Genomic DNA, 27,600 nt, shown 5'->3' with positions numbered 1-27,600 from the left:
AGGCATAATGAGGTAAAAGTGTGTGAGAACTATTTTCTCTCTTCATTTTAAATGGGACTGTACAAGTATTCTGTGTCTAGCCAGCAGTGTATAAACAAGTGAGGTTATTGAGTGCACTGCTGCTGCTGTGTGCCAATAGGTGCATGTAGGTGTGTTTATAAAGATGCAGTATCACACACTCACACTGAGATGATACACCCGCCCGCTCAGCCACAACAGGTCCACCTGTTGGCCTCCATCCAGCGCACTTCTCTGCTGCGACTGAACCCTGTGTCCTCTTGCCTGGGCCCCCATCCAGTATCCCCCCCCCCCCCCCCCCACACCCACCTCCCTCCTCTTTCACTCCCTCTCTCTCGTCTTGACCGGAGATGTTTCCACTGCAGCCGAAGCCGGGCATTGTGGATGCCTGTCGCCACGACAACCGGATGGCAGCTGTGCCCATTTGCCTCCGCTCCTCAATTCTCTCCTTATCCGAGCGCGGCGTCGATCTGTCTATATCTCTGGGAATGAGACTGGAGTTTATCTGACTTCTCATGCCAATCGAATAATTAAAGCTTAGCCCCAAAGGAATACTTCACCCCCCAAAATGATCATTTGCACATCACTCACCCCCCCGTTACCTTGAATGCGTGAAGAAAGCTTTTCTCATGTCTCCAGTCGGATGCTCACTACTTCCCAAACACACATGCATTTTCACTAAAGCCGTACTATTTAAAACCCTTCCAAACAGTACTCCAACAGACGTGCTTTAAATGGTACGGTTTACTCTGCACAAGTTCTCTTGATATAGTTTTGCCTTCTTCGTACACCTTGTACATGCGAGAACGAATTACTAGGTGAGCTTCTGATCAACAAACGATCATGTTGGGTGTGAAGTATTCCTTTAACTGCGACTGTGGTGGATGGAGAGCTTTTCAAGGGTGCATCACAAGGAGGAGGAAGGGTTAAGCAGTTCACGATCAGTTCATTCATTCAGAAAACCTTGAATTTCTTGCTAATAATGGTAAAAGTCAGCCGCTTGTGCGAGTACATTATGGAACAAATCTGAAGCAGGGCTCGAAATCCCTAAGGCACTCACTTTGGTTAAGATGCAAGTGAGTGTGAAGAGGGTTGGTTTCAGTAACCCCTCTCGTGTGTGTGTGTGTGTGTGTGTGTGTTACCGAGCTTGTCATTGTCCACACTAACCTTATTTTCTCTCAATAAAAGGGAAGTGAGAGGATCTGCAGGTGCAGGCCTGATCAGCGCGTGTTCTCATTTCTATTCATTCCTACGGTGTTTCTGACTGGCTTGAGTTACTTGGCCATCTGTGGACGAGCAGGATACAAGATCTCATACGTGTTAACAAGAAGAGAAAGAAGCACAGATTTGTCATGCCAAAAAAAAAAAGCTTATTTAATTAAACCGAGCTGAGTGAGGGAGGTGGTATCAAATGAGACAGGGCGAGAGCTCACCCGGCAAACACCACCTTGGCCAAATTACCAGTAAGACGAGTGATTAACTCCGCTGGCAACCCGCCATCTTTGAGTGCAAATGATCTTATCAATGGGAGTGGTGAATGTGACTAACGCAGCTATGGAGGCTGTGCGGATAACAATCAGCCTGTTTTCTTTTCCCCCCCCCCATTACAGTGGGACATCTGTTGTGGTCGCAGGCCTCTACGAGCGTCTGTGTGCGAGTCAATGACTGCAAGTGTGTGAGGGGCATATGTCCGCCCGTGTCTGTGGCATTCCATGCAGATGTTCACACTTCCCTCAGCCCGTAAATTGTAGCATCTTCCGCTCTTCTCCTCCCCCCCCCCCGAGTTAAATCAGTAGCACTGTTGTTTTTCCGTCTTCAGCCTGATCCAACAACCATGCCCATTACATCACTCAAAAGGAAATTTCGCAGACACAAAGTCACAGAAACAAAAGAAACCACAAGCCCTTTTGTTGTTTGACTTTTTTTTTTTTTTTTTTTCTAAAGCAACAGAAGTAAAACTGTCTACATCAATGGCAAATCTCACAATTCCCATTCAGTACCATCCCTCAGGGGAACAGGAGGAAGAGATAGAACAATTTAGAACAGCAGCAGCAGCACGTTCCTGCACTTTTTATGAACATCTCGCTAACAACGCAATGAATGAATTCATACAGCCACTTAAACCCCGTTCGTCTGAGCTCTCCCAAAGGAACTTTAGTCATGATGTGTGGCTCTGTTGGCCACAGGCAGTCAAAGAAAAGGATTTCCAGAGTGCAGGCAGTTTGACAAAGTAAAAAACGTTCATTCAAAGGTTCATGAGATGCTCAGAGCTGAATGGCAGGATGATATTGTCCGCTTGTCATGATTGAAAGCCTGTTTGTGCGCTCTCTTTCTAAACTACAAGTACCTTCAAGCATTTGGCTGAAAACTGCTGAGTTTCAATACGAGAACATCTCCATAAGACATTAGAAACATTTCAAATGACCACGTGTTTGCCTGCAAGTCTGCATGAAAGACTTGAATCTGGTTGGAAGTTCAATAGTTCCCCCCCCCCCCCCCCACCACACTTCTGCATCATCAACCGCTGCTAGTTTCCAACCTGCTCATGTTAAAGCTGTTGTTATGCTCTAGGCTCCAGATAGACACGAGAACACAGTGAGGGAGTTCATGAACTTCCACGGACAGGCGGACAAACACATGAGTACAATTTGAAGCTACATAGATGCACATGTATTTAGACATTTTGTTTTTTTTTTCTGTAGTGGCCTCATGCATTTCATTTTTAATCCTCGGGTCAAAGTCATAGGCAAATTCAAGGTTAAAGCGTACGCGAGTCCTCACAATGACCTTTATCTCCAAGTGTCACATAAGCAGACTGCGAGGCCAGATATGTCAGTTCTTTCCCCCCCGCCGCAAAAGAAAACAACGAGGGAACACAAAAGGTTACATTTTTAAAACAAAACAGAGCAATACGCCCAGACTTGAGCTGAAGGTTGCTTCTTGAGGTGCTGTTGGAGCGTAGTCTTTTTTTGTTGTCGTTTTTGTTGTTGTTGTGTTTTGGCACTGACGGCCCTGGGGACAAATGACTCCTCCATTACCGGCAACGAGAGAGTTCAAAACTTCTCTGATTAGGGCCATGGGCGTCAGTCAAGTCATCTGATAGATCATTGTCACACCGAACAAACATAAACAAGTTATTTTCATGAGAACTGTACAGCCAAAAGTGACAAAAATAGACACATAAAAATAGACTTAATATATTCTGCTAGGACAGCCCTGCTAGTGCTAGCTACTAAGACGGGGCAGAGACACAGACAGATAAAAAGGACAGACAGGCACTTAAGTGCTGATGCATAGCGGAGATTAAAGTAAGCGCTAAGCAAAAGACAGAAAGGAGGGAGGAAGGGAGATAGAAACGGTTTAAAAGAAGGATTTAGGGTCAAAGCACTTTCAATTCAACCAGTTAAAAAATTTAAAAGTGTAAAATCTTAGCATGTTTGGTACCTTAATGTATAAAATAACTGAGAACAAATTAGCAGTTTCATTTATTATTTTGTACAGATGGAATTGAAATAAGAACTGACCCCCTTTTCCCGGCGCTAAAAGCAGTGTGTTGACCGCTACAAAGCTAGCATTAGCAAGGCTATTGATAGGGTCTCTAACCTCGGCTGTACGTACCTAATGTTATTTAACATCCTGAGACGAAGTGGATTAAATGAGACACAAGTGTCTGGAGCTAATAGCATTAATGGGATTGCTTGGCTCTGTATCAGGGGTCTCAACCCTGAGCTGTGGTCAGCAGGACGCTGAATTTACGTCCTGGGACGTTGCTAATATAGTAATCTGACTTAGATGGCTTTAGCTAACTAGCACTAGCACTGTTACACGTGCCTTTTCAAGCCTGTGTGTTTAATACTTTAGGTTTATGGCTTTGTTAAAACAGTTAACAGAAAGAGAAAGAGACAGAAATAAAAGCAGTGCAAGTTATACTGAGCTGAATGCTAACACAGGCTATGCTAATATCTCTCACAGTAGACAGGAAGGCCAGCAGATCGGCTAGTACCGTTACCATTATCAATGTTAGCGAAAATGCTGCATTCGTGTCATACCGGATTTATTGTGATTTCCAGTATACAACTCGTAAATATTGTTCATGTCATCATGAACAAGTCATACTTATGAACTCTCTGTCCGACTTGGAGCTCAATGACGGAGAAGTACATTAGAAGTACGGAGAAGGATATAATGTTCTTGCATTGCCTGCAAGTTGTAAACGCCTAAATCATCCCGTATGACATGAACGCAGCAAAAGCTCACACCAGTGCTACCCCTCTTTTATCTATATCTTCTGCTGCACTTTGTTTGAAACTACATCAAATCAAGCACAAAAACCCCCCACCAAAAAACCCAAAGCTTCAGTTCGTCAAAGCTTAGTTTAAGTTCTTTGTAAAATGGCTACAATCTGAAAATGAGGCACTTTTTGAGCAGATATATAATTCTATTAATTTTCTTTTTCATACACTTGCCACCATCATACTCTTCGTGATTAGAATTTGTCTCTTGAAAAAAATAAAAATCCAAACAATTTTTTTTTGTACCCTTCTCTGATTGGCTTTCACTCAAGGAATGAGAGCAGCAAATAGCTTTTCAAAAATGTCATTTGGCACACATCCCTGTTGGTTTTCAAAACCAACAAGAAGAAAAGCCGGGGGGGGGGGGGGAGAAACCCCAACAGTTTGTCAAAGTGCTTCAGGGGTGTGTCCGATCCAGCTGCTCTCTCATCGTGATTGGTCGTCACAAAAGAAACAGGCGAAGTGAAGCTCTCCGAGTGGCACCAGATTGATTCCCAAGGGACGACACACTGACATCAACACTCTGGAAGAGAGAGAGAGCGAGAGAGAGAATATTGTTTGGTTAGATGAAAAATAAACAGTAACCCAGATATGAAGAAGAAATAAATATTATGACATGTATATACAGCATCTCTTGCTTATCAGGTTCATTATAATATTGAATGCAAGTTATCAGTGCCTGTTTATCAGCCCAGGGACACAGTGACCCTAAAACAGGAATAAACAATAAAGCCAAATAAGATGGAAAAAGAACTCAGATTCAGAGGGGAAGAAAGCGATAAAGGAAACAGTGGGGCAGGAGAAAGTAAGAACATCTATTGCTGCAGCTGCAGAGTCAAGTGTGGGTGTGCCAGTGCGAGGGAAAACATCTAGAAGGGTCAGCTCTTCACGTTACATCGGACATGTGAGCTCACGGGTATGTTTCACCAAGAAAAACAAAACAAAAAAGGTACGAATCTTTCTGCACAGTTGGTAGAATTAGCAGGACTGCAGACTTGAGAGAGCAGACGAATCACATGGTGCCAAGCCGCCATCTGCTCATTTCATGACCCTTATGCACGGCTTGATTTTGGACAGTCCCGGGCGAAAGTTAACAATTATGAGAGAAACCTGGTGAATTCTTCTGCTTGTAATGCTGGCACTGCGAGACCAACAGTTGATTTAAGGGCTCAGTGTGCTTTAAACGACGTCTGAAATCCACCCCCCCTAACACCTTTTTAGCACCATAATTCGGTGGCCTGCATCAGCAATTTGACCCAGCCCATTAAAGCCCCCCATCAACTGTGCTATTTTGGGCAAAGAAAGTTCCCAATCATGAGAGAACCATTGTGAAATCACCTGTGAAAGACGACAAGCTATCATTGGACGGACCTGTAGGCTGACATCTCTCTAGGCCGAGTCACGGCAAGAATTTATGATGCCATGTTGCTACAAGCCCAACCGACCAATCAGAACACTGAATTAAATTATGCAGGATACACTGGCTGACCCGACACAAAGTCTGACATATCAGTCATAAACCGATATCCCACAGTGTGACACACACCTGATTAGACCCATTTAACCCAGTGTGACCTGCAATTAACCTGCAAGATAGCAGTTATCAAGTGGTGTGTACGGCCCTTTAAACAAACGATAATGCTATGCTATCGTTCTGATTAGCGCATTGTTGAGTAGGATTACTGCGCGCCGTATAATTGCTTTGTCACAACTTTGAGATGTTGTCATCTATGTGTTAATTAAAAAAGTGACATAATGCATAATAGTGGGCCTTGCATGGAAAGCAGGATCATGACAATAAAGATTAGTTGATGCCTTTTAAACTTGTCAGATGTGATGACTCACACCCAAGGCAACTCAGCCAAAACAACTAATGCACAAAGCTAGAACAGAGAACAGGCGGAGAGAGAGAGTTCCATGTGTCTCTTTCCCTAAAATTTCCCAGCAGCGCTTGACTCTCTAATTGCAAGAGGGTACTCTATATTTATGCCCCTCCCTCTCTCTCTCTCTCTCTCCAGTTAGTCCTTTTCCTGGTGCAGTGAGCTATATTTAGCCCCCCTCCGCACAGACGGTGCCCGCCAGCCGGCCAAGCCGTGACGGCCTAAAGCAGAGTGGAGCGGCTCCCTCATTCAGTGGGACAGCTCGAAAACAGCAACACAAACAATCAAGCCAGCCAACCAGAGGGAGCGGAGGAGACAGGCTGGAAACGCACTGGTGCACTGCCATGGACACACACACACACACACACACACATGAAACCACACGCACAAAAGGAACACAGAGACGGATACTATAATTATGCGGATGACATTCACTTAATGATGACCTTTCCCCAAACACAGACATGTGAAATTATACAGGGAACAACTCTCCAATGCCTCATCCTTACGCACGTGCACCCATCTTGTATGCGACTACACAGGAAATGTTTCCACTCTAATCAGATATCGCCCTTCTTTTTCCCCCTCCCTGCTTCCCCTTCCATCAGCCTGACCCTCCCTTGGCGGTTTGTCTATCGATCTCATTCATTTCCTTGCATCGTTTCTCCATCTGTGGGCAAATCGATGGAATAATGACCGCGGTGAGGATGGTGTCAGTGTATGTGTGCTTCTCTTCCCATTTCTCTGCCAGACTGTTTAAATCAAGAGGTTAGAGAAAGGCTATCTGCCTCCACAGTCTGTGTCTAGCCAATAACTGTTCCCTAACTGCCTGTGTGTGTGTGTGTCTGTGTGTGGTGTAATTAGGAGAGTCTGGGTCTATGTGATGTCTCAATCGAGGGCAGCCTAAAATTGAAAGGCACCCTTTTCTCTGGTCGTAAATCGAGTGTGTCAGTCTGTCATCTTCCTGCCGCCCCTGTAGCTGATGTGAGTCACCGAGTCCACTGGCCACTTAGTCAGTTTGAGTTTAATCAGATTTCAGAGGGACCTATACAGGACTTAGACCCCAACATATGGTTACAATAAATGAAAACAAGCTACAGAAAAACAAACAAAGTAGTATTCTCAACCAACCTGCAGGAAGCAACAGCGCTGGTACGACAGACTTCACATGGGAAGAGATGACTGGAAATCCCCAATGGTTTATCGCTATATCTTTTTCAAAAAGCACACTGTGAGCCCCGAAGCAGAACATGTGCTACTTCTTGGATGCATTAATCTGTGCTTTGCACTCGGGCAAAGAAAAAAAAAGAAATCAAGTGGTTTGAGAGATTTCTCTTCAACCACCAATCATCTAACCTGCAGAGATCTCTTTTTTGCAAGAAACCAAATCTCTTTCAGCTCCAAGGGCGCCGCTCTGAAGACATCTCTGACCGCTGACCTACACGCTGAGGGAAGCAAGGAGCTGTCTCCTGGAAATATTTAAGGAATTACAATATTATAAGGATGTAAAAAAAAGCCCACTGCTTTTCCACAATGACAGCATCTTTTTGCTGTCAGAGACTTAAGCGCTTGCAATCCTCCAGTACTGTTATTAAACTTGCTTCCATTAAATCATCTAGCGGATAAGAGGTTGGTACAAAAGTACAACATTTGCCCGGATTCAGCCACGAGACAGCTGCAAATACACTGAATGAACACAGGCAGACTGAAGCAGCAGAAGAGCTCATATGTCACTTCTTTTAATTTCTTCCAATGACGCCAGAAAGTCTGTCAGTTATGAAGATATAATGTTCGCAGTGCGACTACGGTTTATGAGTGCGATTTCACGGTACTTATTTGTTAGTCATAAATCTGGCACCTATGTGGATGACGATAAAGGCGATACTCCACCCAAAATCTATGTGATTTGAACACTCGCTGGCTTTGGGCTTAAGAAGATGGTTTGCAAAGAGGTTGCTTCTTCGTGCAGGGCGGTGGCTGAAGGCCGCTTGTCCAACAGTTACAAGGGGTTGCAATGACCCAGTTTCACGGCAAAACAAAAAGTATCAGATCATCCAAAGTAACTTGTAAAACAACCCGTGCAGCCAAACCCACTCCTCTGTTGTCCGTGCCCAACACCCATCATGTACTTCCATTTCAGTCCTCGTGCAGGACCCTGTAGAGGTTTTGATCGAGCGTGTTCTTTAGTTTGCACACGAATCAGCCCCCACTTCCTACTCTTCCATTTGTCGGACCAGTTCAAAAACAAAGTCACTAATGGGTCAATGGGTCTGCAATGCAAAGTTAAGAATGAACCCACAGCCTTGTTTGCAAAAATGCAAGCTAGAACCTCTTTAAAGTCTACAGGGAAGGAGAGCGTGATACTCAAGAGGACAGACTTTCGGAGGAGTGCAAGCTTTCACATTTATTCTTTTTGAGTGTCAAGGACGCTGACTCAGAGATGCATTCAACCGGTTTGATGGAACTCCACTGATGATATGACAGATCTGAAGACAGACGTAGAAACAATGTAATGCAGGAAAACAACTAGGTGCATTAAGAAGGCGTGTTCTGCAGTTGCAGAAATATTCCGCTGTATGTTTTTGTGTTTCCATTGTCGACGCCAATGTTGATTCAACCTAAAAATGAATTGGATTGGTTGATAAAAAAAGGTTTTATCCATCCATCGTCTACCGCTTATCCGGGGTCAGGTCGCGGGGGCAGCAGCTCCAGTAAGGAACCCCAATCTTCCCTTCTCCGGGCCACATCCTCCAGCTCCGACTGGGGGATCCCGAGGTGTTCCCAGGCCAGTGAGGAGATATAATCTCTCCACCGAGTCCTGGGTCTTCCCCGGGTCTCCTCCCAGCTGGACGTGCCTGGAACACCTCCCTAGGGAGGCGCCCAGGTGGCATCCTTACTAGATGCCCGAACCACCTCAACTGGCTCCTTTCAACGCAAAGGTTTTATCAACTCGCCCTATACAGGTATAAGCAGACACACCTCTCTGGGAAAAGTCTTCTGGGACAAAAGAGGCCTTTCTTGTGTTTGAAGAAACACCAGCAGCAGTTTATTTGGATTAAACACAAGAACAGCTGGCCCTCGGGTGAGCATCGATTGGCAAAGCTGAAGGCATCAACAGAAAATCAAAGGAAGAAGGCGTTGCAGTACTTTCCATGCTTGACTGACAAGTGATTTATGGGAAGTAAAGAAGAGGAGCACGACCAATTTCATAATGTTGTCTTTTATAGAAAATGAAGGCGGTTACAATACCACCAACGAATCGTCCGACGGGAAGCTTTTTATTGTTTTAAACGCCCCCATTATGAGAACAGTGAACGCAGCACCTTTCCCTTCCTGTCTAGCTGTAGCTGTTCCATACATTACACTGTGCCGTTGGCAGTGGAGAGCAGGTTGCGTGGTGTTTGAAAGATGAGTGCTGTGTGTGCTTATTGCACTTTCACACACATTCTCTATCTCGCCTTTAACGCCACTGCTGTCAATCACACTTGCTGCAGCTGCAACGGCTACACAACGACCTATTATCCAGGTGTGTTTGTATGGGAAAGTGTGTAACGTATATGTACATACCGTACAGCGAAGCGTACAGTTGGAAAAAAAAAAACACAGGTTTTAACGGGACATATTAAAAGCTTTAACTCATTAAATGAAATTTCTGTCTGTGTTTTATATAATTATATAATGATTCAAGTGTAAAAGAAAAAAGAAAAAAAAGACCGCAGGCTAGTTTCATTATGCAGCGACACAGTGGGAGTGACTGAGTGGGTGCGTTATGGCACACAGAGGAGCTGGAATGTGCGGGGACAGGAAGAGACAGACAGAGACAGAGCTGTGCTGAGTGCGGAGAAAAAAAATAGCATTTGTGTGAGAACCACGTTCACTGCTCCTGTGCAGATTCACACCAACTATAACAACTGTGTTGAGAATGGATTAATCATTAAAAGTAATATTTCATGCAAAAAATGCGGTTTTCAACCTCTTACATATTGAAATGTTCTGCTTTTCTTGGTTTTATAATCATATTAAAACCAATAATAGACTGACAAAATAAGAAATTTAAACTTGGACATTTTATAGACAAAATGATTAATTGAGAACATAATTGGCCGATAATGAAAAACAATTGTTAATTGCAAACACTTACTGAAATAGGGCCTGTAGTTGCATCTTAACCTTCTACCAAACTACCTAAGATAAGAGGGCAATTGCTTTTAAAGTGCCAATAAAAACATAAAATATCCATTTAATTTGTGCAAACAACTTAAAAATGAGCGTTTCGTAGGTCGACTGTAGTTTAACTGTCCAAAAGTCAAATCAAGGGTGATCAGATGTACTTTCATTTTGAAGCGAACTTCTTTAAAACACATTGGATTTGTATAAATGTTGAAACCTGTTTAAGAAGAAACTTTGTTCAGTGGTTGTAAATATAGTCTAACAGTATCAGGCCATGGGACGTCCTGTCCCTGGAAAGGACACATAGAGCTAAAGCCAACAGGACTAAAGGGCTTTTGGGGATTCACTCTCTCTCTCTCACACACACACACACACACACACACACACTACACATTTTCATTGTATGCAGACTCAGACCACAGATTTCTCTCTGTATGTGTGTTGTGTCACTCCACCAGTTCTGCCAATGTAGATCTTTTGCACGCAACGCACGCACGCACGCACCGCACGCACGCACGCACACTACTGAGGGAAGTGATATACAGAGTGATAGCATAAGCAGGTGGGTTCCTCAGTTCTGAGTAAGGCTTTTGCCAGAAAGCTAGCTCGCTCTCTGACGTTGATAGACAAAAAAATCTGAAACACAAGAAGCTGTTGCTCCATCTTTAAGAGAAGCAGCTGAGCGACAGAGCTGCTGTTGAGACATTTATTTCTTGTCTTGCTTCACAAGGCACTGTGTCGAATCAGCATTATTCAAATAACAGTCGGTATGGATAATTCTGTTGTTCCTTTGTCTGGAGTTTCCTCATGGTTAAAGGCGTAATGCTGAGCCGTACAATGTCTTTACGTTCTGTAATTAACTCTGAATTACAAATAGTCACGTTGATATTCAATGCAATACTTTACTATACTTTTAATAACTAATGCAGTTTTTAATTAGGATGACAGAATATGATTTTGTATTATTTATTTTCATTGTAAGGGACTATGTGCAACATTAAAGTATTGTATGAGGGTTAGCTTTAAGCTAATGTTTGTTGGTTTGTTGGATTGTCAGCAGGATTACGTAAACAACTACTGGCCCGCTGTTGTTCCAGGTCATTACTAATACACAACCACACTAACTCGGACCTGCTTCGCGCTTACATCGGCTCACTTAATGTTGTTGGACCGTCTCTGAGAGTCAGAAAAAGACAATTGACAAACCTTTGGATCATTAAAAGGACGAGGGGTGAGGGGGGGGCTGACAGTGTGGAATCTGGTTTGCATTTGGAAATCCTGTCCTGAGTGTTTAGAAACCCATGCCAATCTGTGTTTCACAGTGTCTGTGTGTGCGTGTCCACGTGCCAGCTTCTGGCCTCTGCCAGTCTGATGATGAATTGTGTAATTATTAATAGAGACAACCCTGCCACCTTATACCGCAACACACACACACACACACACACACACTCTCTATCACCCACCCGCCCACGCACATCACAGAAGCTGCCCCATTCGTATTAAGTTACTGCATGTGGCTTTATTAAGAGCAGTAACCAGGAGTTTGAATGTGTGCTAACACATTGACAGACTTCGCATGCACAAAGTCAGACATGAGTGTCTGTGTGTGCGTGTGCATATGTCAATGTGTGGCTGACTGTGGTGGAACTGCCAGACTTGGCCAACATGCACCGCAAATATTTATCTACAGACCTTCTTGAAGCTCCGCTAGCGACGCTTCTCGCCCTCTCCTCGTCTCCACCGTAGGAAAAAAACAGTCCTCCTCTCCTTTCTATTCGTCTCCATCTTGTCTTAAGCCATGCTCTATCCCTCCTCTGTCCTTAACGTTTAGTACATTTACTTTGAACTAAAAACTAAGAGGGCCAATTGCTGTTCAGTTGTGCTGGAACGCACGTGTGATGTGTAGTTAATAGGCTCCTTTCAGGACTGCTCCGTACGTGCGGTTGGTTTTATGATAAAGTCGGACATGCATGAAGACGGCTTGAAACAAAAATATAACGTCAGAAGCGTACTAAATAAGGGCATGGGTGCAAGTGTCAGATGGCACAATAACAGGACTCGCTGGTTATGAGTGTAACGTATGAGTCAATGCACCGCAAGTGTGTGTATGTGTGTGTGTGTGGAGTAGAGCTGGGCAGTTAGGCGACAATGGTAGCTTGGGTCATGGCTGCACAAACATATTACTACAGCTTATGACTGGGAAATAAATCCACACAGACGCATAGGAAACAGGCGAGCCAACACTATCAACGTGATATTTTCCCCTGGAACCATACTCTGTCACAGAGGTGTATTAAGTAAGATCCCCGTGGACATGAAGTCCCGACGTCATGTAAATGAGCAGCATGATGACGCACGGCCGGCCCATTGCTCTGTGTGTGTTGTTTTGGACAGGAGGTGACGATTCATATTCATGTTCTGCTGGACTCCAAAAAAAAAAGCCCTCAGCTCCACCACCATCAGCGTAAAGTGTAAAAAAAGAAACACGATGTCACCACCACGCTCGGACACGGCGAAGAGTACGACCCCGTGGCGATGACGACCACTTGTTCACACTCAATCAGTGCGTTCAGCTGGGGAACACGACTCGTGTCCCGTTTCTTTCAGCTCCTCTGGATGACAACTGGTCATGAATACAAACAATTTCATTAATGGAAAATGAAATTCATCAGGGACATAAACCGTAAACAGAGACTGCACGCACAGATTTGATGTGCGCCGCCCCTCCATCTCCTCCATGTGCTATTTCTACTTGTTTGTTCTTGACCACGTATATAACTAATAAGTAAAGAGGAGAGTTGTGCGCGTTTCATTTCCTCGCCTCTGCCTATTCAAGGCTTTTAATGCTCTGGTTAAGTGCTGTGCTTTTTCTGCAGCGGAGAAGAACATTGTGTTAACGGCTGTGGAGATGTGAAGTGTGGGGGATATAATTGTGGATTCCAGAGATGGTCAACAGAAACAGAACATCAGGTTTCTCTGAAGCGTAAAAAGACACAGACATGTGAGATGCACGTGTGCTCATGGACATCACACAGACGTACGGGCAAGCGGCACATGCATGGCTCGAGTCTACACGGAAGGCAAACACACGCACAGACTTGCAAACATGCCTGAAAACATGTAGATGATGTTCATTTAAATGATGAATAAATAAACATGTGTGCAGATATTCAACCGACATGGTGTCAGTTTGTTTTGGGTGGGTGTGGTTTCCATGAGCCAAAGAATAATAAGAGCCTGGCAAACATCACAGCATGGCAAAAGCTTGGCGTAGCTGCTGAATCCAAATGACTTATTTATTTATGCCTACAATTCATCTCCCACAAGCAGGTTCAGCCGCTCTACCTGATAGTGTTAATCCTTGCTGCCGGCACTCAGTTTAAGCAGTTTATGTGTAACTAGGTGTGAATAGGGGTCATCCCCATGTACCCAGCGACCTATGGTCTTGAGATAAACTAACATAAGAGATTAGTAACGGCTATCCTTGCAGATTGCAAAAGGACAAAGGGACATGGACGTTTCAAATGCAGTTTGAATGGTAAAAATCCGTTCAGCAACTGTGGAGATATTAATGAAAGAACTGGCGTAGGTTTTAAGGGTCATAACAGCCGCAGGCTTTTAGCTGTAGGTGGGTGATACAAAAATATTGACCCAAGGAAACTGACATTGAACATTTGACCTAGGGGAAAACACATTGCTGAGAACATAAGAATATATATAAGGATAATGAGCTGGGTAACTATTAACATGGAGCTTCTCTTTGTTCCCAATGTGCATGGGTCTCTAGTAAAAGGGATTCTAGGCATGTGAAGTGTTTGGAGGGTGGGGCTTTTAGTCTCACTGAAACCCAAATCACAAGCAAAAAAGTAAGGTATGGATAAAAACGTGTTTGTCTACTTTAACGTGCATGCCTGACTAACTACCAACAACAGTAACCTAGAGCTACTTCCAAAAGGCAAGAGGCGGGTCATTCGCTAACTACATTATTGTGTGAGGTTAATGGTTAGCAGCGTTAGCTTGCACTACCTAGCTAAACCTCATAAGATCGGCTAACGTCAGCTGTGAAAATGAGAAGCTTGCTTTTATCTATATAGATATATATGCAGAATATATTTAACAAATCATTTGAAATAAAGAAACACTTGACATTAGTTCTTGGTAAATCAACTATTCATTAAATGGGCTAATGGTTCTGCACTATAAGGAACTCACACACACACACACACACACACACACACACACACTCTCTCACACACACACACACACACACACACTCACACACACACACACACTTCCATTTAATTAAGAAAGCTCTGCAAAGCACAGGAAGCTGTTAGTTCTACCACTGAAGCCCGGTTAACCGTGCTGACGCGCAGGTGACGTAGGAGGTAAGGCGGCGCTCTAAAGGTTAACGATCGTTTTTAGGCCAATAATGGCAGCGGTGAGCAAACACCACGGCTACTTTATTCGATCTGCACTGATGAGTTATATACGGCGGGTCGGGGGACTGTTTGTTCTTTCTCTCAATCACCACACAGAAGACTTCAGTGATCTCGATTATGGAAAGTGTTCAGATGAGGGGGGTGGGGGCTGTACTTTGAGTGTGTTCATATTTTCATGTAGATGGCTAGAGGAAGCATGTGTGTGTGTGTGTGTGTGAGGGGAACAGTCGGGGGTTCATCTACAAACTCTCTGTCCACGTGTCCAGATTGGAAAATGTTCTGTGGTGTTTTTTTCTTCTCTGAAATGAAATTCTTGACTCTTTGTCAATTTGGCCTCCTGATCACATTGAACAGAGCAGCAGGGAACGTGGATCCTGGTCCAATGTGTCAGGATTAGGTAACTGAACTGTAGGCTTTGTGTGTTTAAGTCTATAGTTTCCCTCTCTAGGCAGTCAGAGTTGAGCAATCCATATGGTGTTAAAAGATGGTCCCATGGTCTTCACTTTTTGTTTCTAATTTGCAACACTCAATTTCCACACTCTTCGCACAACGGTCTAGTTCTAGATCGAGGCTTTACTGGCAAAGCCCTAGTGGGGAAAAAGACATTTCATGGCCACTCCTCTGAGACTAACTTGACCCCTCTGCAGGAGCCTTAACTGTATTCTCACCGGCACATGAGCTGACCCCGAGATCAACTCTGACCTCCTCTCATCCCCTGAGCCTCCTCCACCTTATCCTTACGACGTCAGCACAGCTCAAGCTGCAACACACACCCACACCAATATGTACGGAAACTGCATGCAGCCACGTAAACTAACAATATTATACCCCAACAGAAGTGCACATACGTACATACGCGGTCTCCATGTGAGAAGTGGTTAGTAGACAGTAATCAGCTTAGTGCTCTCCAACGCCCACCGGCGCTAAGCTCTTTACAGACAAACCCAGTTAGGAAAGTAGCAGCTGAGCGACGACTTGGCCCCGAAACCAATGAGACTCACACACAGATCATAGTGGAGACGTGGGGAGAGACACTGTGGCGGTGTTGACATCAACACAATCACCTGAGACCCAGCAGAGATGTGTGTTTGCGGGTTGAGGGGGGGTGGGTGGTTTATATGGGTGAAGCAGAGAGAGACGGAGAAGAAAAGAGGCCGGGGAACAAACACAGAGTGAGAAGAATGGCAAAGAAAAAAACTCAAATAATGCAACGAAAAAACGTTTTCCAGGGAGAGCGAGTGTGAGGAAGGAGGAGGGAAAGAAGCGGATAAATAAGAAGGAGTGTGTGAAAAACTCCCTCCGCCTCCTTCCCCTCCTGTGCCCTCAGTAACCCCGGTAGGTTGGTGGGTGGCTGCTTAGTTCTTTTAGGCAGCGCCCGACGCTCTCCGAGGCCGGCGTACATCCCATACCACAGCACACAATCAGCGCTCTGTAGCCGGGATCGCACTCATACAGGGAGCTGGCTCGTTGCCAAGCACACACACACACACACACACACACACACACACACACACACACACACATATAGAGAGAAGATACAGTACATACAGTCAAAGTCAGTTCTTGTGACTGTAACCTGTCAGTCCACCCCTTTAGGTCTAGACTGAAATTATAAAAACTATCGAAAGGATTGCCGTGAAATTTGGTACCGATATCCACGGTGACCAGAGGATGAATCCTACTGACTTTAGTGATCCTCACTTTTAAAAAGGGGGGAGGGGGGGGCGATAATGTGCGGGAATGTTGTTGGACAGACATGTGTGGTGTCAATCTTTTCATCCGAGCTTTGACAAGAAAGTCTTTGAGTGCGTTTTGCAGAATGTCAAACTGTTCCTACTTCAAAGTGACACAAACAACACAGACCCGTTGACAAAGCAGATATCTAGCATTCTACACATGAGAGCTACATTCAGGCTTCAGCAAGTGCCTCACCTTAACTCGAGCGGTGAAGGCACAGACCGAAAACTCCCACCGTTTGGCTGTGTTTTCTTAAAGCACACGTGTCCCGCGAGTTATCCTTCCTGTGATCTAACTAAACGCTATCTGTACATTACATCTGATGAATGGCCTCGCTCCACAGCGACCCTACAAGAGGTTCATTCATTCAATTATTCATTTAAGCAGAAAACACCTTGTACACAAACTTGGCTCACACGCCCCCCCCCCCAAACCCAAAGCTCTTTAATTTGTGGAACATGATTATGAGAAAGAAAAAGAAAAAGTCTGGTGTGAAAGAGAGAACAAATAGTCCACTAAGAGACAGAGAAAGAGGAGGAGAAGAAAGAGAGGTTTGGAGAGCGGAGTAGAGAGGCATGGCGGGGCAAAGGGGCTTTGTTCAAAACAGAATGAGCAAAACCGTATAAACAAAAGAGACAGGAGGTGTGTGTGTGTGTGTGTGTGTGTGTGTGTGTGTGTGTGTGTGTGTGTGTGTATAGTCGAGGCAGGTCAGAGCTAGGTCACTGAAGGTAACTTTGGCCATTAGTTGAGGAGCTTTTGGCTGATCCCTGCTTCCTGACAGCTGATTGGCTCAGATGATGTGTCTCAGCTTTTCTTATTAAAGCACACAGCCTTGAGTGTTTGTGTGTGTGTGTGTGTGTGCGTGTTTGTGTTATTTATGTGCGTTTACATGCACATAAATCAAGACTTTTTAATGTAACTAAACAGCTCTGAATTAAAAAGTAAGCATGCGCAGGTAATACGATGCTTTTCTGTCTAATCCCACGATAAGTGGACTGGTTAAGGCGTTAAGGCGTCAAGGCACACACACACACACACACACACACACTTAGTCTGTCCGGCGGCGCCTCTTTGACTGACCAAGCTGCCAATACAATTCATTCCCCTGACGCTCTCTTCGTCTCTGTGTGTGTGTGTGTGTGTGTGTGTGTGTGTGTGTGTGTGTGTGTGTGTGTGTGTGTGTGTGTGTGTGTGTGTGTGTGTGTGTGTGTGTGTGTGTGTGTGTGTGTGTGTGTGTGTGCCAAATGCATGTAAATAAGGCACTAGTCAGTCAAAACATGACTAGAGTACTGAGTCATTAGCCGAGGTTTTACAACCTAATTACCATTCGCTCGGGCCGCCAGCTCACCAGAAACACACACAAAAGGGGAGAGGACCACCTCCTGTTGAGGAGCCCTTGAGCAAGGCTCTTAAACCCCTAATAGGCACAAGGGTAAGTGAGGGATTAATTGTTGAAAAAGAGCTGTTAATCTTTGAAGAAATAAACTAAAAACACGCACAAAACTACGTCAATTCAGACGTTTCTTGGAATTCAAAGACATATCATTTTGTAATCTGCTGGTCAATCTGTTTATGATTATTTGGGTTCATTACCGTTCTCATTTTTAATCACTTTTATCACGACTTAAGTATAGTTGTGTTGTTTGTACTTGGTATGTACTTTGCATTGAAATGTACTGTTGCATTTGCTGCTCGTGGTTTGATACACACACGACTTCAAATATTGATTTCTTCCAAGTAGCTCCAGTTCCTCGTTTTTTGCGTCGCCCTTGTTGTGTACATCTGTGTTTAACTTTCAGTTGAACACAGCAAGTGATAATAAAACATTAATAGATAAGGTGTGTGTGTGTGTGTGTGTGTGTGTGTTTAATGATTATGTAAGTGATACTGTGGAGTAGAGCATGTGTCTGTTACACTACCGGAAACGAGATCTGACCCCCATTGGCTTTGTGGATTTACTGGAATTTCACACACACACACACACACACACACACACACACACACACACCTTGTCCTATCAGCTGATCTGTCCCTCTTCAGGCTTCATGTGATGAGCTAAAGAATGAAGGTCTGCTGCAGGTCGCCCTGACCTCGTGAATATGCTGCCAACGTCACACACACATCGCTTTCCCGCGACTATCAGCAAGAACACGGAGAACCGAGCAGAAACGTCAAAGTGTGGGAGTGTGTTTTAAAAATGGCATGTGGTGGGAGGTGGGTACAGAAGCATGGTCAAGGTCTTGGGAAGCTGAGCGACTAAAAAACAAAACCTGGAGGGTGATAACAGGGTGGTGAGAGAAGCAGAGAGACAGAGAGAGACGTCAGAGGCAACGGAAGAATGTGTTTTCTTCAGTGGTAATCGCCAAGGCAACAAACACATGACTTCAAACATCAAACTATGCATGTCAACAACCTCCACCTCCACACAATTACAACAGTCACACAGCGAAAGAGGAAAGTAGTTCTTTGTTCTGGAGATTTCTTCTCGTAAGGTTTAAAAAACAGGAGACTTCTGTCAAATTTTAAAAGGTTCATATTATGAATCAACGTTTAGGTTATTTCAGCTCATTATGGGATAATAAAACCAGAATTCTACGGTACAATGTTGCTTTCCAAAACCTACGAGTCATCTCCACTTTACCTCACCCATTCTCCGCACTTACCGGCGTGTCCAGCTTCAATGTTTGAGCATCAACAACGCTTTATGAAAAGGCCTTTTGATGTTTGTCGAAATGAGGCAAATAGAAACGGTATGGAGGCAAATATGCGAGATGCAATAGGTAAATATTACTGCCGCACATACGCAATCTGCAAAGAGAGAAAACATTTTCCATCCAAAGCCAGAAGACTCGGTGTTATAGGTCAATACTGATTACAGCTGATGGTGTATGAAGGTTCAATGAGTGCATGGTGACACACCCTCACTCCCTCTCACACTAGAGATTCTTCTCTCTTACAGTCAATGAAAGATTATATCTGTGGCAGAGAGGACCTCAGGAAACAGCACACACACACACACACACACTTATTCAAATCGTTTTAGATGCAATAGAAGAAAACCTCTTCCCTAACATTAAACGGTTACATAAAAACCTTTTTACATTTGGACCTGTAACATACTCAACATACTCTACAGCACCTGTTGAATGTAGCACATTGTTTTCACACAGCAGAACTCTCCCGTGGATCTCCATGATGGCGCCAGATGTGGCTGCAAAGAGATCTGTGGTGCCACTGCAGCGCCTGTGCAGGCTGGCTGTCCTCTATTCTAGCGCTGCAGACTTTAAAATGGGCTCATGCAGGTTTGTTTAAATCTCTGCACACAGCTGATAGCAGAATAAAGCAGTAAAGTCCTGTGAGAAACCGGGCTTCACCAGGATTTCTTTTTGGAGCTGCTCCATGTGCGGTCCCGTCACAAAGCTGTGTATATGTGTGTGTGTGTGTGTGTGTGTGTGTGTGTTAGGATTCAACTCAGATTACTCCTCGAGCCCTCGGTCTCGCCTAATTGGACAGAGGCGAGGGCCCGTAATGAGTTGATGCTGCCGCAGAGGCGCACGCAGCTGACCTCATCACATGGTCCGTGTGCTTGAAGTCAGTGGGAAAAAACATCTCGTACTTGGAGTCCTCTAGTAAACACATGTGTGCGGTGGGGACGGACACGCATGCACGCATACACGGACAACCTTCAAAACTCCCTAAAAACCCAAACAGAGGAGAGTTGTTGCTATGTGCAGTGTGAGTTCGCCGACTCCCCGAACAGACCACCCAAACAAAGCAAGCCGGACTTCAGAGAACTAAACGTCCCAGACTTTAACAGAAACAAACCTTCCCCCGTGAAAAGATCCTCCTCCACTTTGGAAGAAACCTTTGTAAATGTTTGGAAACAATATTAGATAAAACACAGAATTATTTTGTTTACTCGAACTGGCGAGGAAAAGGAATCTCTGCTGTCCTCGTGTAACTACGCAGGTTGTGCTGCATCTTCCCGTGGGGGCAAATCACTTGTGTAATGCTGTAATTAGGCTAATGAAGGAAAGTTGCAATGCGGAGAAATCCAAGCTAATTTCCATCTTAATATGGATTATGTAATCATAAGAAGCAGGGGGTGTACCTCCCGTCTTGTCCATATCCATACAGTCGATAATACAAGTCGAATACTAAAGTCTGGGAGGCTAATAAATAGTTTAAATCTAATATCATGCTTTTATCTAGCTTTAACTAAATGCATTGCTGTCTATCTTTTAGCCTCATCTCCCTTGCTGTAAAAAAAAATTGGGTCACGTTAAATAAATAAATGCTAAATTGATAGGAAATAAAAGCTGGTGAAAATACAAAAATAGATTAAAAATTCTTAATAAACCAACGTGATTGTGTTTATGTGTGAATGTACTTAAAGGTTTGTCTGGTTTTGTCCTCCACAGGTTCACTCCTGCTGCTTTGGCTTCACATCTGTGTGCATTTTACACTCTGTATAAATATGAGCCTCCTGCACATGGCACAAAACAACGTTGAAAAAAAAAAGAAAAAAAGCACAACAGATGAACAAGTGCACACACCGACACACACTGTGCCCTGAGTCTCACCCTATCGGGGGTCACGTCCCACGTCCACGTGGTTGTGTTTTACATAACACTACTAGTGCTGTTAGTCTAACCTAGATTACACACCCAGCACCAAACGAATGTATGTGTACTTTTCTTTTCTACAACATGGACTCAGTAAATACACTCAGTTTAATTATTAAATCATCAAAGGAAAGTTTTAAATGTATTACATCTTGGGTTATATTTGACTGGAAGCGTGGATAATAATTGTTTTCTGGAGGAGATTGTGGGAATTATGGATGATTTAATCAAATTAACATTTTATCTGATAAAAAAATCCTCTCCACTTCCTAAACTTATGTTTCACTCCATTCTTTTGAAGGTCACAACACTAGCGCATTATGTGGGAAACAACACCACGCACTCAAAGTGAAATACCCGCATGACAGTCTCTCACACTTTGGCTGAACTTCATGAAAAGGAAGACACATCAACACAGACTCATGTTTTCTACACAAAGACACGCAGCCTTAAAATGTTCACGTCACAATCGTGGCAGATTTCATTTTACGTCTAAGGGACGTCATTTGGAGTGAAAAGATCACCCTGCTTTCCCTCATTATCTAAATCATAAGAGTTTTTTTAAGCATTACATAGCTGGCGTCAAATAGGGTTGTTTTTGGCACATGTCCCACTACTGATGTTCAAATGTAGCCTTTAGCCCTCTGTGCCAAAAGTATGCAGCTCTGAGACATACACACAGTATTTTCCGATGCAAGCTGGTTCCTGTTGGGTAAAACATCTCTGTAATTACAGCAGATCAGAACTATTTTTAAAAAAGCACACAGGATCCACACAGACAAGATAATTAATCGTTTCTGGACTGTATTTTGTTTGTAGTAACGGATAGACTGGTTGCCATGTACCGTCTCTGTATTTTCGCTTTTCATTTTTTGCTTTTGTCCGTCTTTCTCTGGTTGCCGTTTGCTCTATAGCAAAAGGGAAAACGTCTCGGGGCGACACCAAAATCTATTTTTAAGTGTCTCGAGCATTTAAAGGAGAGAGGGAAACACAATGTGAAAAGGAAGGAAGACAGAAGGCGTAAACACAAGAGAGGTTTTTGTGAGAAAAAAAAATTCAACAGTATGTGTAGTGAAGGGAGGGAAGGAATTTCAAAAATCTGTCAGACTGGATGTCAGATGAGGACAAAGACTGTCAGAGAATGAACAAGTGCGAGGACAAGTAGTCAAATAGACAAACAAAGACAGCAATAAAGAGATAAAGATAGAAAATAAGCAAGAAAGCAAGATAGAAAGGCCAAGAATTATGGACTGCAAGAGAAAACAGTTTCAGGATAGTCCACTAGTCTTGGGGCTCGGCCTTGCTGAGGCCCGCTGGCCCACCGCGGCAAAAACACTTGAACAAAAGGATCATTTATTGGAGGAGGAAAGAGGGGGAGGCGGTATAGAGGGATGAAAGGAGGGGGAACACTGTACAGAGGCATTTGAGAGCTGTGTGAGTGAAACACTGGCCCCATCTCAACATTCACAGCCAATGTGTAACATTCTCCCCCACACTGCCCCGCTGACATACTCAGCAGCCAGAGCCCATATGGTCCCACTGTGGTAGCCAGCTAGCTTTTATATTCAAAATACTTACACCAACATGGCCTCCACTTCCCAATAAAACCAACACGGCGATGTATGGATGCAGCCCCATGGTTCATTTCCATATGTGATATACAAAAACCAACTGTTGCGCTCAGTCGTGCTGCACTCACCGCAGGATCCCAAGATACATTTTTGCTAATGCCTCAAATTCTTCATTAAATCCAACTGTGGAGCCAGGCTATGAAATGTTTGCCACAGAAACCCATGAGGTTTAAGTCTGACACAACCTTCGGTACAAATCATGTGGAAGCTAGCGGGGCTACATAAACAACAAGGCTTGGCAGGATGCATTCATCACAAGAGCCCGGCTGTGGAAGGTTAAGTAAGACTACTGAGTGTTTTACTGATGCATATAAATCCACAACTCCATTTAAATGCTGCTCTATCTGCTTAGACTGCAGGCGTCTATTTCTTAACGGGCCAATTCAGTGCAGACAGTGGCTCAAAGAGAATGTTTATCTGTGAGGAAACGTCTCACAGTGACCTAGTTGGGGCATTGTTTAGCTGTGGTGGTCCCCCACAGCTAGAGAGAATTGCCCCACACAGTAATAATTGAAATACAATGAAAATGTATCATCTGGTCTTATTGAACTCCCTTACTAACAAAAAAGTAGATTTTTGTGGATGCATTCTAATATGCGACCACAGAAAAAAAAAAAAAAAAAAGCCATGTAGTCAGCCAAACTAAACAACCACAGCTTTCAGCTTGGATTAAGCGACGTACAAATCAAAGTAAACAATATTCTTATAGCCACATCTACAAACCTGGCAACCTCACTTGAATGCTTGCATACTTTCCTTCATAAAGTCATCATCATTTAAAAGTAGTAGCGTTCTGGAAACTCATAAAATAACATCTGAAATGTGATTAATGGGAGAATCATTTTCTCCTCCATTGCTTTCTTCTTCTCATGTCACATTAGAGGATTTTAGGTTAACAGGTCAACCGAAAAAAAAAAGGTCAAAGTTCAACTTTAATGAACTTGGCGTAGAATGCTTCAATGGTAGGTCTGAATGGTTTCCTTTGCTAAGACTATGACAGTGGTGAGTTGTTTGCGACAGCTCTCCTCATTGGAAAACAATGGCTCATGTGGAGCAGAAGGATTCTGCCGCTTGTCATATATGTATAACAAACGTCTCCTGAATCTCCACTCAAACACAAAAAGGAAGCCTTGATCAATAGTCATTTTCAGAATATTGATATTCATAGATATCCCAAAAGGTTGTCTGGCCTTTAGCATCTTACAAACTCGCATAAGGTAAAAGGTGTGTATATGCCTTTAGCAGTACACAAAGCCCCAGAGAGGGAAATGCATTTATGAATTGTCAGAGCAGACAATCTATATTTTACGTTGTGGATTAAGCAGACAGTCATACAAATCAGACTGGTGTCTAAATTCTAATCTGGCGCCAGGTGAAGTCTGATTAGAAGCAGATATGGAAAGGGAGGCTGAGCTCCATTGGATTATCTTGAAAGCATATTTATTTCCACATGAATAATGTCACAGAGCACCAGTAGGAAGAGAAAAGGAGAGAGAGATCACAGAATGTGTCTGTGTGAAGTGAAAGCTAAAAGAGACATAATGCTAAACAGTCTTACAAATGTGTTTTAAAAGAATAAAGGCAAGTCTTACCTGTTCCCTCCTTGTTTCCATTTTGATGCGTCCGCAGCTCCTCTGATTTGTAGAAGTCAATGCTGGCGTAAGTGTTGAGTGTTGAGCTGCTGCTGCTGCTGCTGTTGCTGCTGCCAACGGCTGCACCCACTCCCCCGACCCCAGAACCTCCACCCAGTACAGAGAAGAGGCGGGAGGGGGCCTGGGTACCTGAGGGTCCATCCAGACCCAAATGGGGGCCCTCTTTGTTGGCCAAGTCCAAGTCTATGTAGTTAAGGCCTTGCTCTGTGGACGAAGTCTGAGTGTTTGTGGGAAGGGACTGCTGTCCAGGGAGGGCGAACTGAGTGGGGTTATCAGTCACAGCACCATTTCCCCACAGCATGCTTTCAAAGCCCAGCCGGCGGGCCACAGCTTGAGCATGTTCTGGAAAGAGGGAGGCAGTGGAGGAAGAGGAAGTAGAGGTAGAGGTGGGGAGGGAAGGCGAGGCAAGGAAGGTTTCTGAGCAGTGTCGTCTGCGTCCTTGGGGGTCGGCCCTGATAACTTTAGCCCCGTGGTCTGGGTTCGGTCCGGCTTTGGCTAGGGGGAAGTCTAGACCCCGTGATAGCACTGGAACTGATGGATCAGTTCTGGTGGGGGAAGGGGATTTTGGGGAGATACTGGATGATGACCTAGGGACGGTGTTGCTATTTAAGCTGAAGGCCATCACTGTGTAGTCTCCACAGGATGTTGGGAACTCAGACACTGATGGGACACTTTCCTTGCTTTTCCTAAGTGGGGCTTCAGCCACTTCTGCCCCCTCTTCACGAGGGCCAGTAGTACCCTCATCACAGGCTTTGGGGATATGAGCGAGAGTTGGTGGCGTAGGAGGTGTGTGGAAAGGGGGGAAAACTAGTGGAGCAAGGAGGAGTGGTGAGGGACACGGAGAAGGCCCCAAGTCCATGTTGACATACTCGGAGGCAGATGGGGGAGTAATGGGGGCCGAGGGGCTACGAGAGAGGGGGATAAAATTCCCTAAGCAAGAAGTTGGCCTGTGTTGAGGATGCTTGCTGGTTGAGCCATGAGGCAGTGAAAAGCCATGCCTGAGACCCCTGCCGCGCCCTCCTCCAACCCCAGTCTGGCTGCTCTTCTCCCCCTTAAACTCAATGCTTACATACTCCCCAGGGCTCTTAGGTTCTGGGGGCAGGGGGTTCTCACGAACCCTGGGAAGGGTGTTTGCCTTAGATACATCAACAAACAGGCTCACTGGTCTGTTCCTACTATGGCTACCCTGCTTAGCCAATCCACCAGAGCCCCGTCTCTGTTGGAGCTTACTACCATCAAGGGACTGAGGTCCCCCAGCCATGCTCACTGCATGGGTAGCTCGGTCCTCACTCTCCCCGAGGCTCTCGCTGCTGGCTGAGCTGGAGGAGTATGAGGAAGAGGAAAGTGACAGGTGGCGTCCAACCACTGAATTGCCTGATGCCATTTGCTCCTGACACGTTCCCATAGTCCTACCTCCACCCATTCCCCTACTACAACTCCCATTGGGCCTTCTGCCTCGTCCGGGCCCATCGTCAAAGTGTCCAGCAGAGGGATTATGTTTGTATGAGCGGGGAAGGGAATAGTAGGAATACACCATTTTAGGTGCTTGCTGTTGAGAACTGGTCTCCAAATGACAAGTGTGCTCAGGTGGTGGGGGGCTGCCATTTGCAGAACGTGCACTGATTGGAGACATATTCATATAGTCACTACCTGCCCTGCTGTCTGCACTACCACTGCCCACCCAAGCTCCTCCAGAGAGACCTCCACGCTGGTCAGGGGAGCAGCTGCTATTGGGGGACATTATCATATAGCCATCAGAAGCTGGTGGAGGCCGGATCTGCTGTGGTGGGGACACACTGTTGTTTGGGGTCATAGCCATGTAGTCATCAGCAGGTTTAGAATCTGAGTCCGGGACAGAGACAGCTAATGATTGCGACAGGGATACTGGAGGCTGAGTGACGCCAGGCAGCATGGACATGTACCCATTGTCCACACCTATATCTAAACTACCACTGGCTGCTCCACCCACTTCACTTTTAAACTCACCCGTTACATCCAAGTAACCTCCCCCCCCCCCTGCTGACCCAGCACCAATGACAGATTCCCTTGGTATTGAAGAGGAGGTGGAAGCAAAGGACTCGCGGCTGGTGCTCCTGGACATGATGGCATAATCGGCCGAATCTTCATCTGCTGGCTCCTCAGCTCTGCGCTGACGAGGTGCCAGCCTCTCCAGGGCCATGGGAGGTAATGAAGCCCGCTTGCTCAGCACCCTACGTTCAGCTTCACATTCACGGCTGGAGGAGCGGCGCAGCACTCTCCTGGTCTGGGGCTGGGAGCCACAGGCAGGTGTTCCAGGTGCTGGAAGGGAGCTGGATGTGAAGCTCCCTTGGTTACTGCCATTACCACTGCCACCACTACGTTGCCCCATTAGGATATAGTTGGCTCCCTCTTCACCAAGGGACTGGCTGCCGGTGCTACCAACAGAGCTTCCGGGAAGGCTCGGGGAGGGGAGGAGCGTGGGATCCCCAGGACTAGAGCCATACTCGTCTGAGGAGCCATAGTCACTGGGTGAGCCCGAGACAGAGGCGTGATGGGAGGGGACACGACTGTAGGCACCAGGACCAGCACCAGCAGATGTTACGCCTCCAAACTCAGAGCCATGCCCAGAGCTAGAGGAGAGGCTTGGAGCTGGGGAGGGCGCTGGGGTGGAGATGGAACGCATCAACCCAAGAGGAGTTTTAGCAGCTGTGGTGGGGGCTGAACGGGCTGACTTTGACCTGAGGATTGGGGTAGTGGCGCAAGAGCCATTTGTGGAGGGGCTAGAGCATGGCCCTGGGAGCGGTATGGTTCCTGTCATCCCATCCTCACCTTTCCCCCCATCACTAGCAGTGCGAGACCTCGGGAAGCTATGCCGTGGGGTGGGAGAGGCATTGGCACTGCTGACCCCTGCTACACTGTTAGCTCCTCCAGAAGGCTCAGTTCGTGGCCGGCGGGTGAAGCCAACCTGGCTGGGAGGAGGGTTCGGGTGATGGCGGCGGGAGGGAACACTGATGGGGTTAGAAGCAGTAGCACCTCCTCCAGGGCCGGAGTTTGACTGAGACTTGCTGCGTTGGCGGAACTCCTCGCTCAGTGCCTTCATAGCCTCTAGCAAGGTTTCATGCATGTTCTGGGCCACAACCGAATCATCCACCTAAGACATGACACAGAAACCTC

The 27,600-nt window shown here is 45.3% G+C and overlaps 1 protein-coding gene across 1 annotated transcript in view; it reads right to left on the bottom strand.

The window, feature by feature from the left end:
- Window positions 1-1,923: 1,923 nt before the first annotated feature.
- Window positions 1,924-27,600, bottom strand: part of LOC115023495 (insulin receptor substrate 1-B) — a 36,613-nt gene continuing 10,936 nt past the window's right edge. Inside the window, exons 3-4 of the mRNA XM_029454517.1 lie at window positions 24,388-27,577; window positions 1,924-4,833 (exon numbers count right to left, since the gene is read on the bottom strand). Coding sequence (XP_029310377.1) covers window positions 4,826-4,833; window positions 24,388-27,577 — 3,198 coding nt within the window. The 3' untranslated portion in view covers window positions 1,924-4,825. The remainder of the gene's footprint in view (window positions 4,834-24,387; window positions 27,578-27,600) is intronic.

The sequence above is a fragment of the Cottoperca gobio genome, chromosome 18 (genome assembly GCF_900634415.1).
Source record: "Cottoperca gobio chromosome 18, fCotGob3.1, whole genome shotgun sequence".
Classification (NCBI taxonomy): Eukaryota; Metazoa; Chordata; class Actinopteri; order Perciformes; family Bovichtidae; genus Cottoperca; species Cottoperca gobio.
This window is presented reverse-complemented; position numbering and strand designations above follow the sequence as displayed.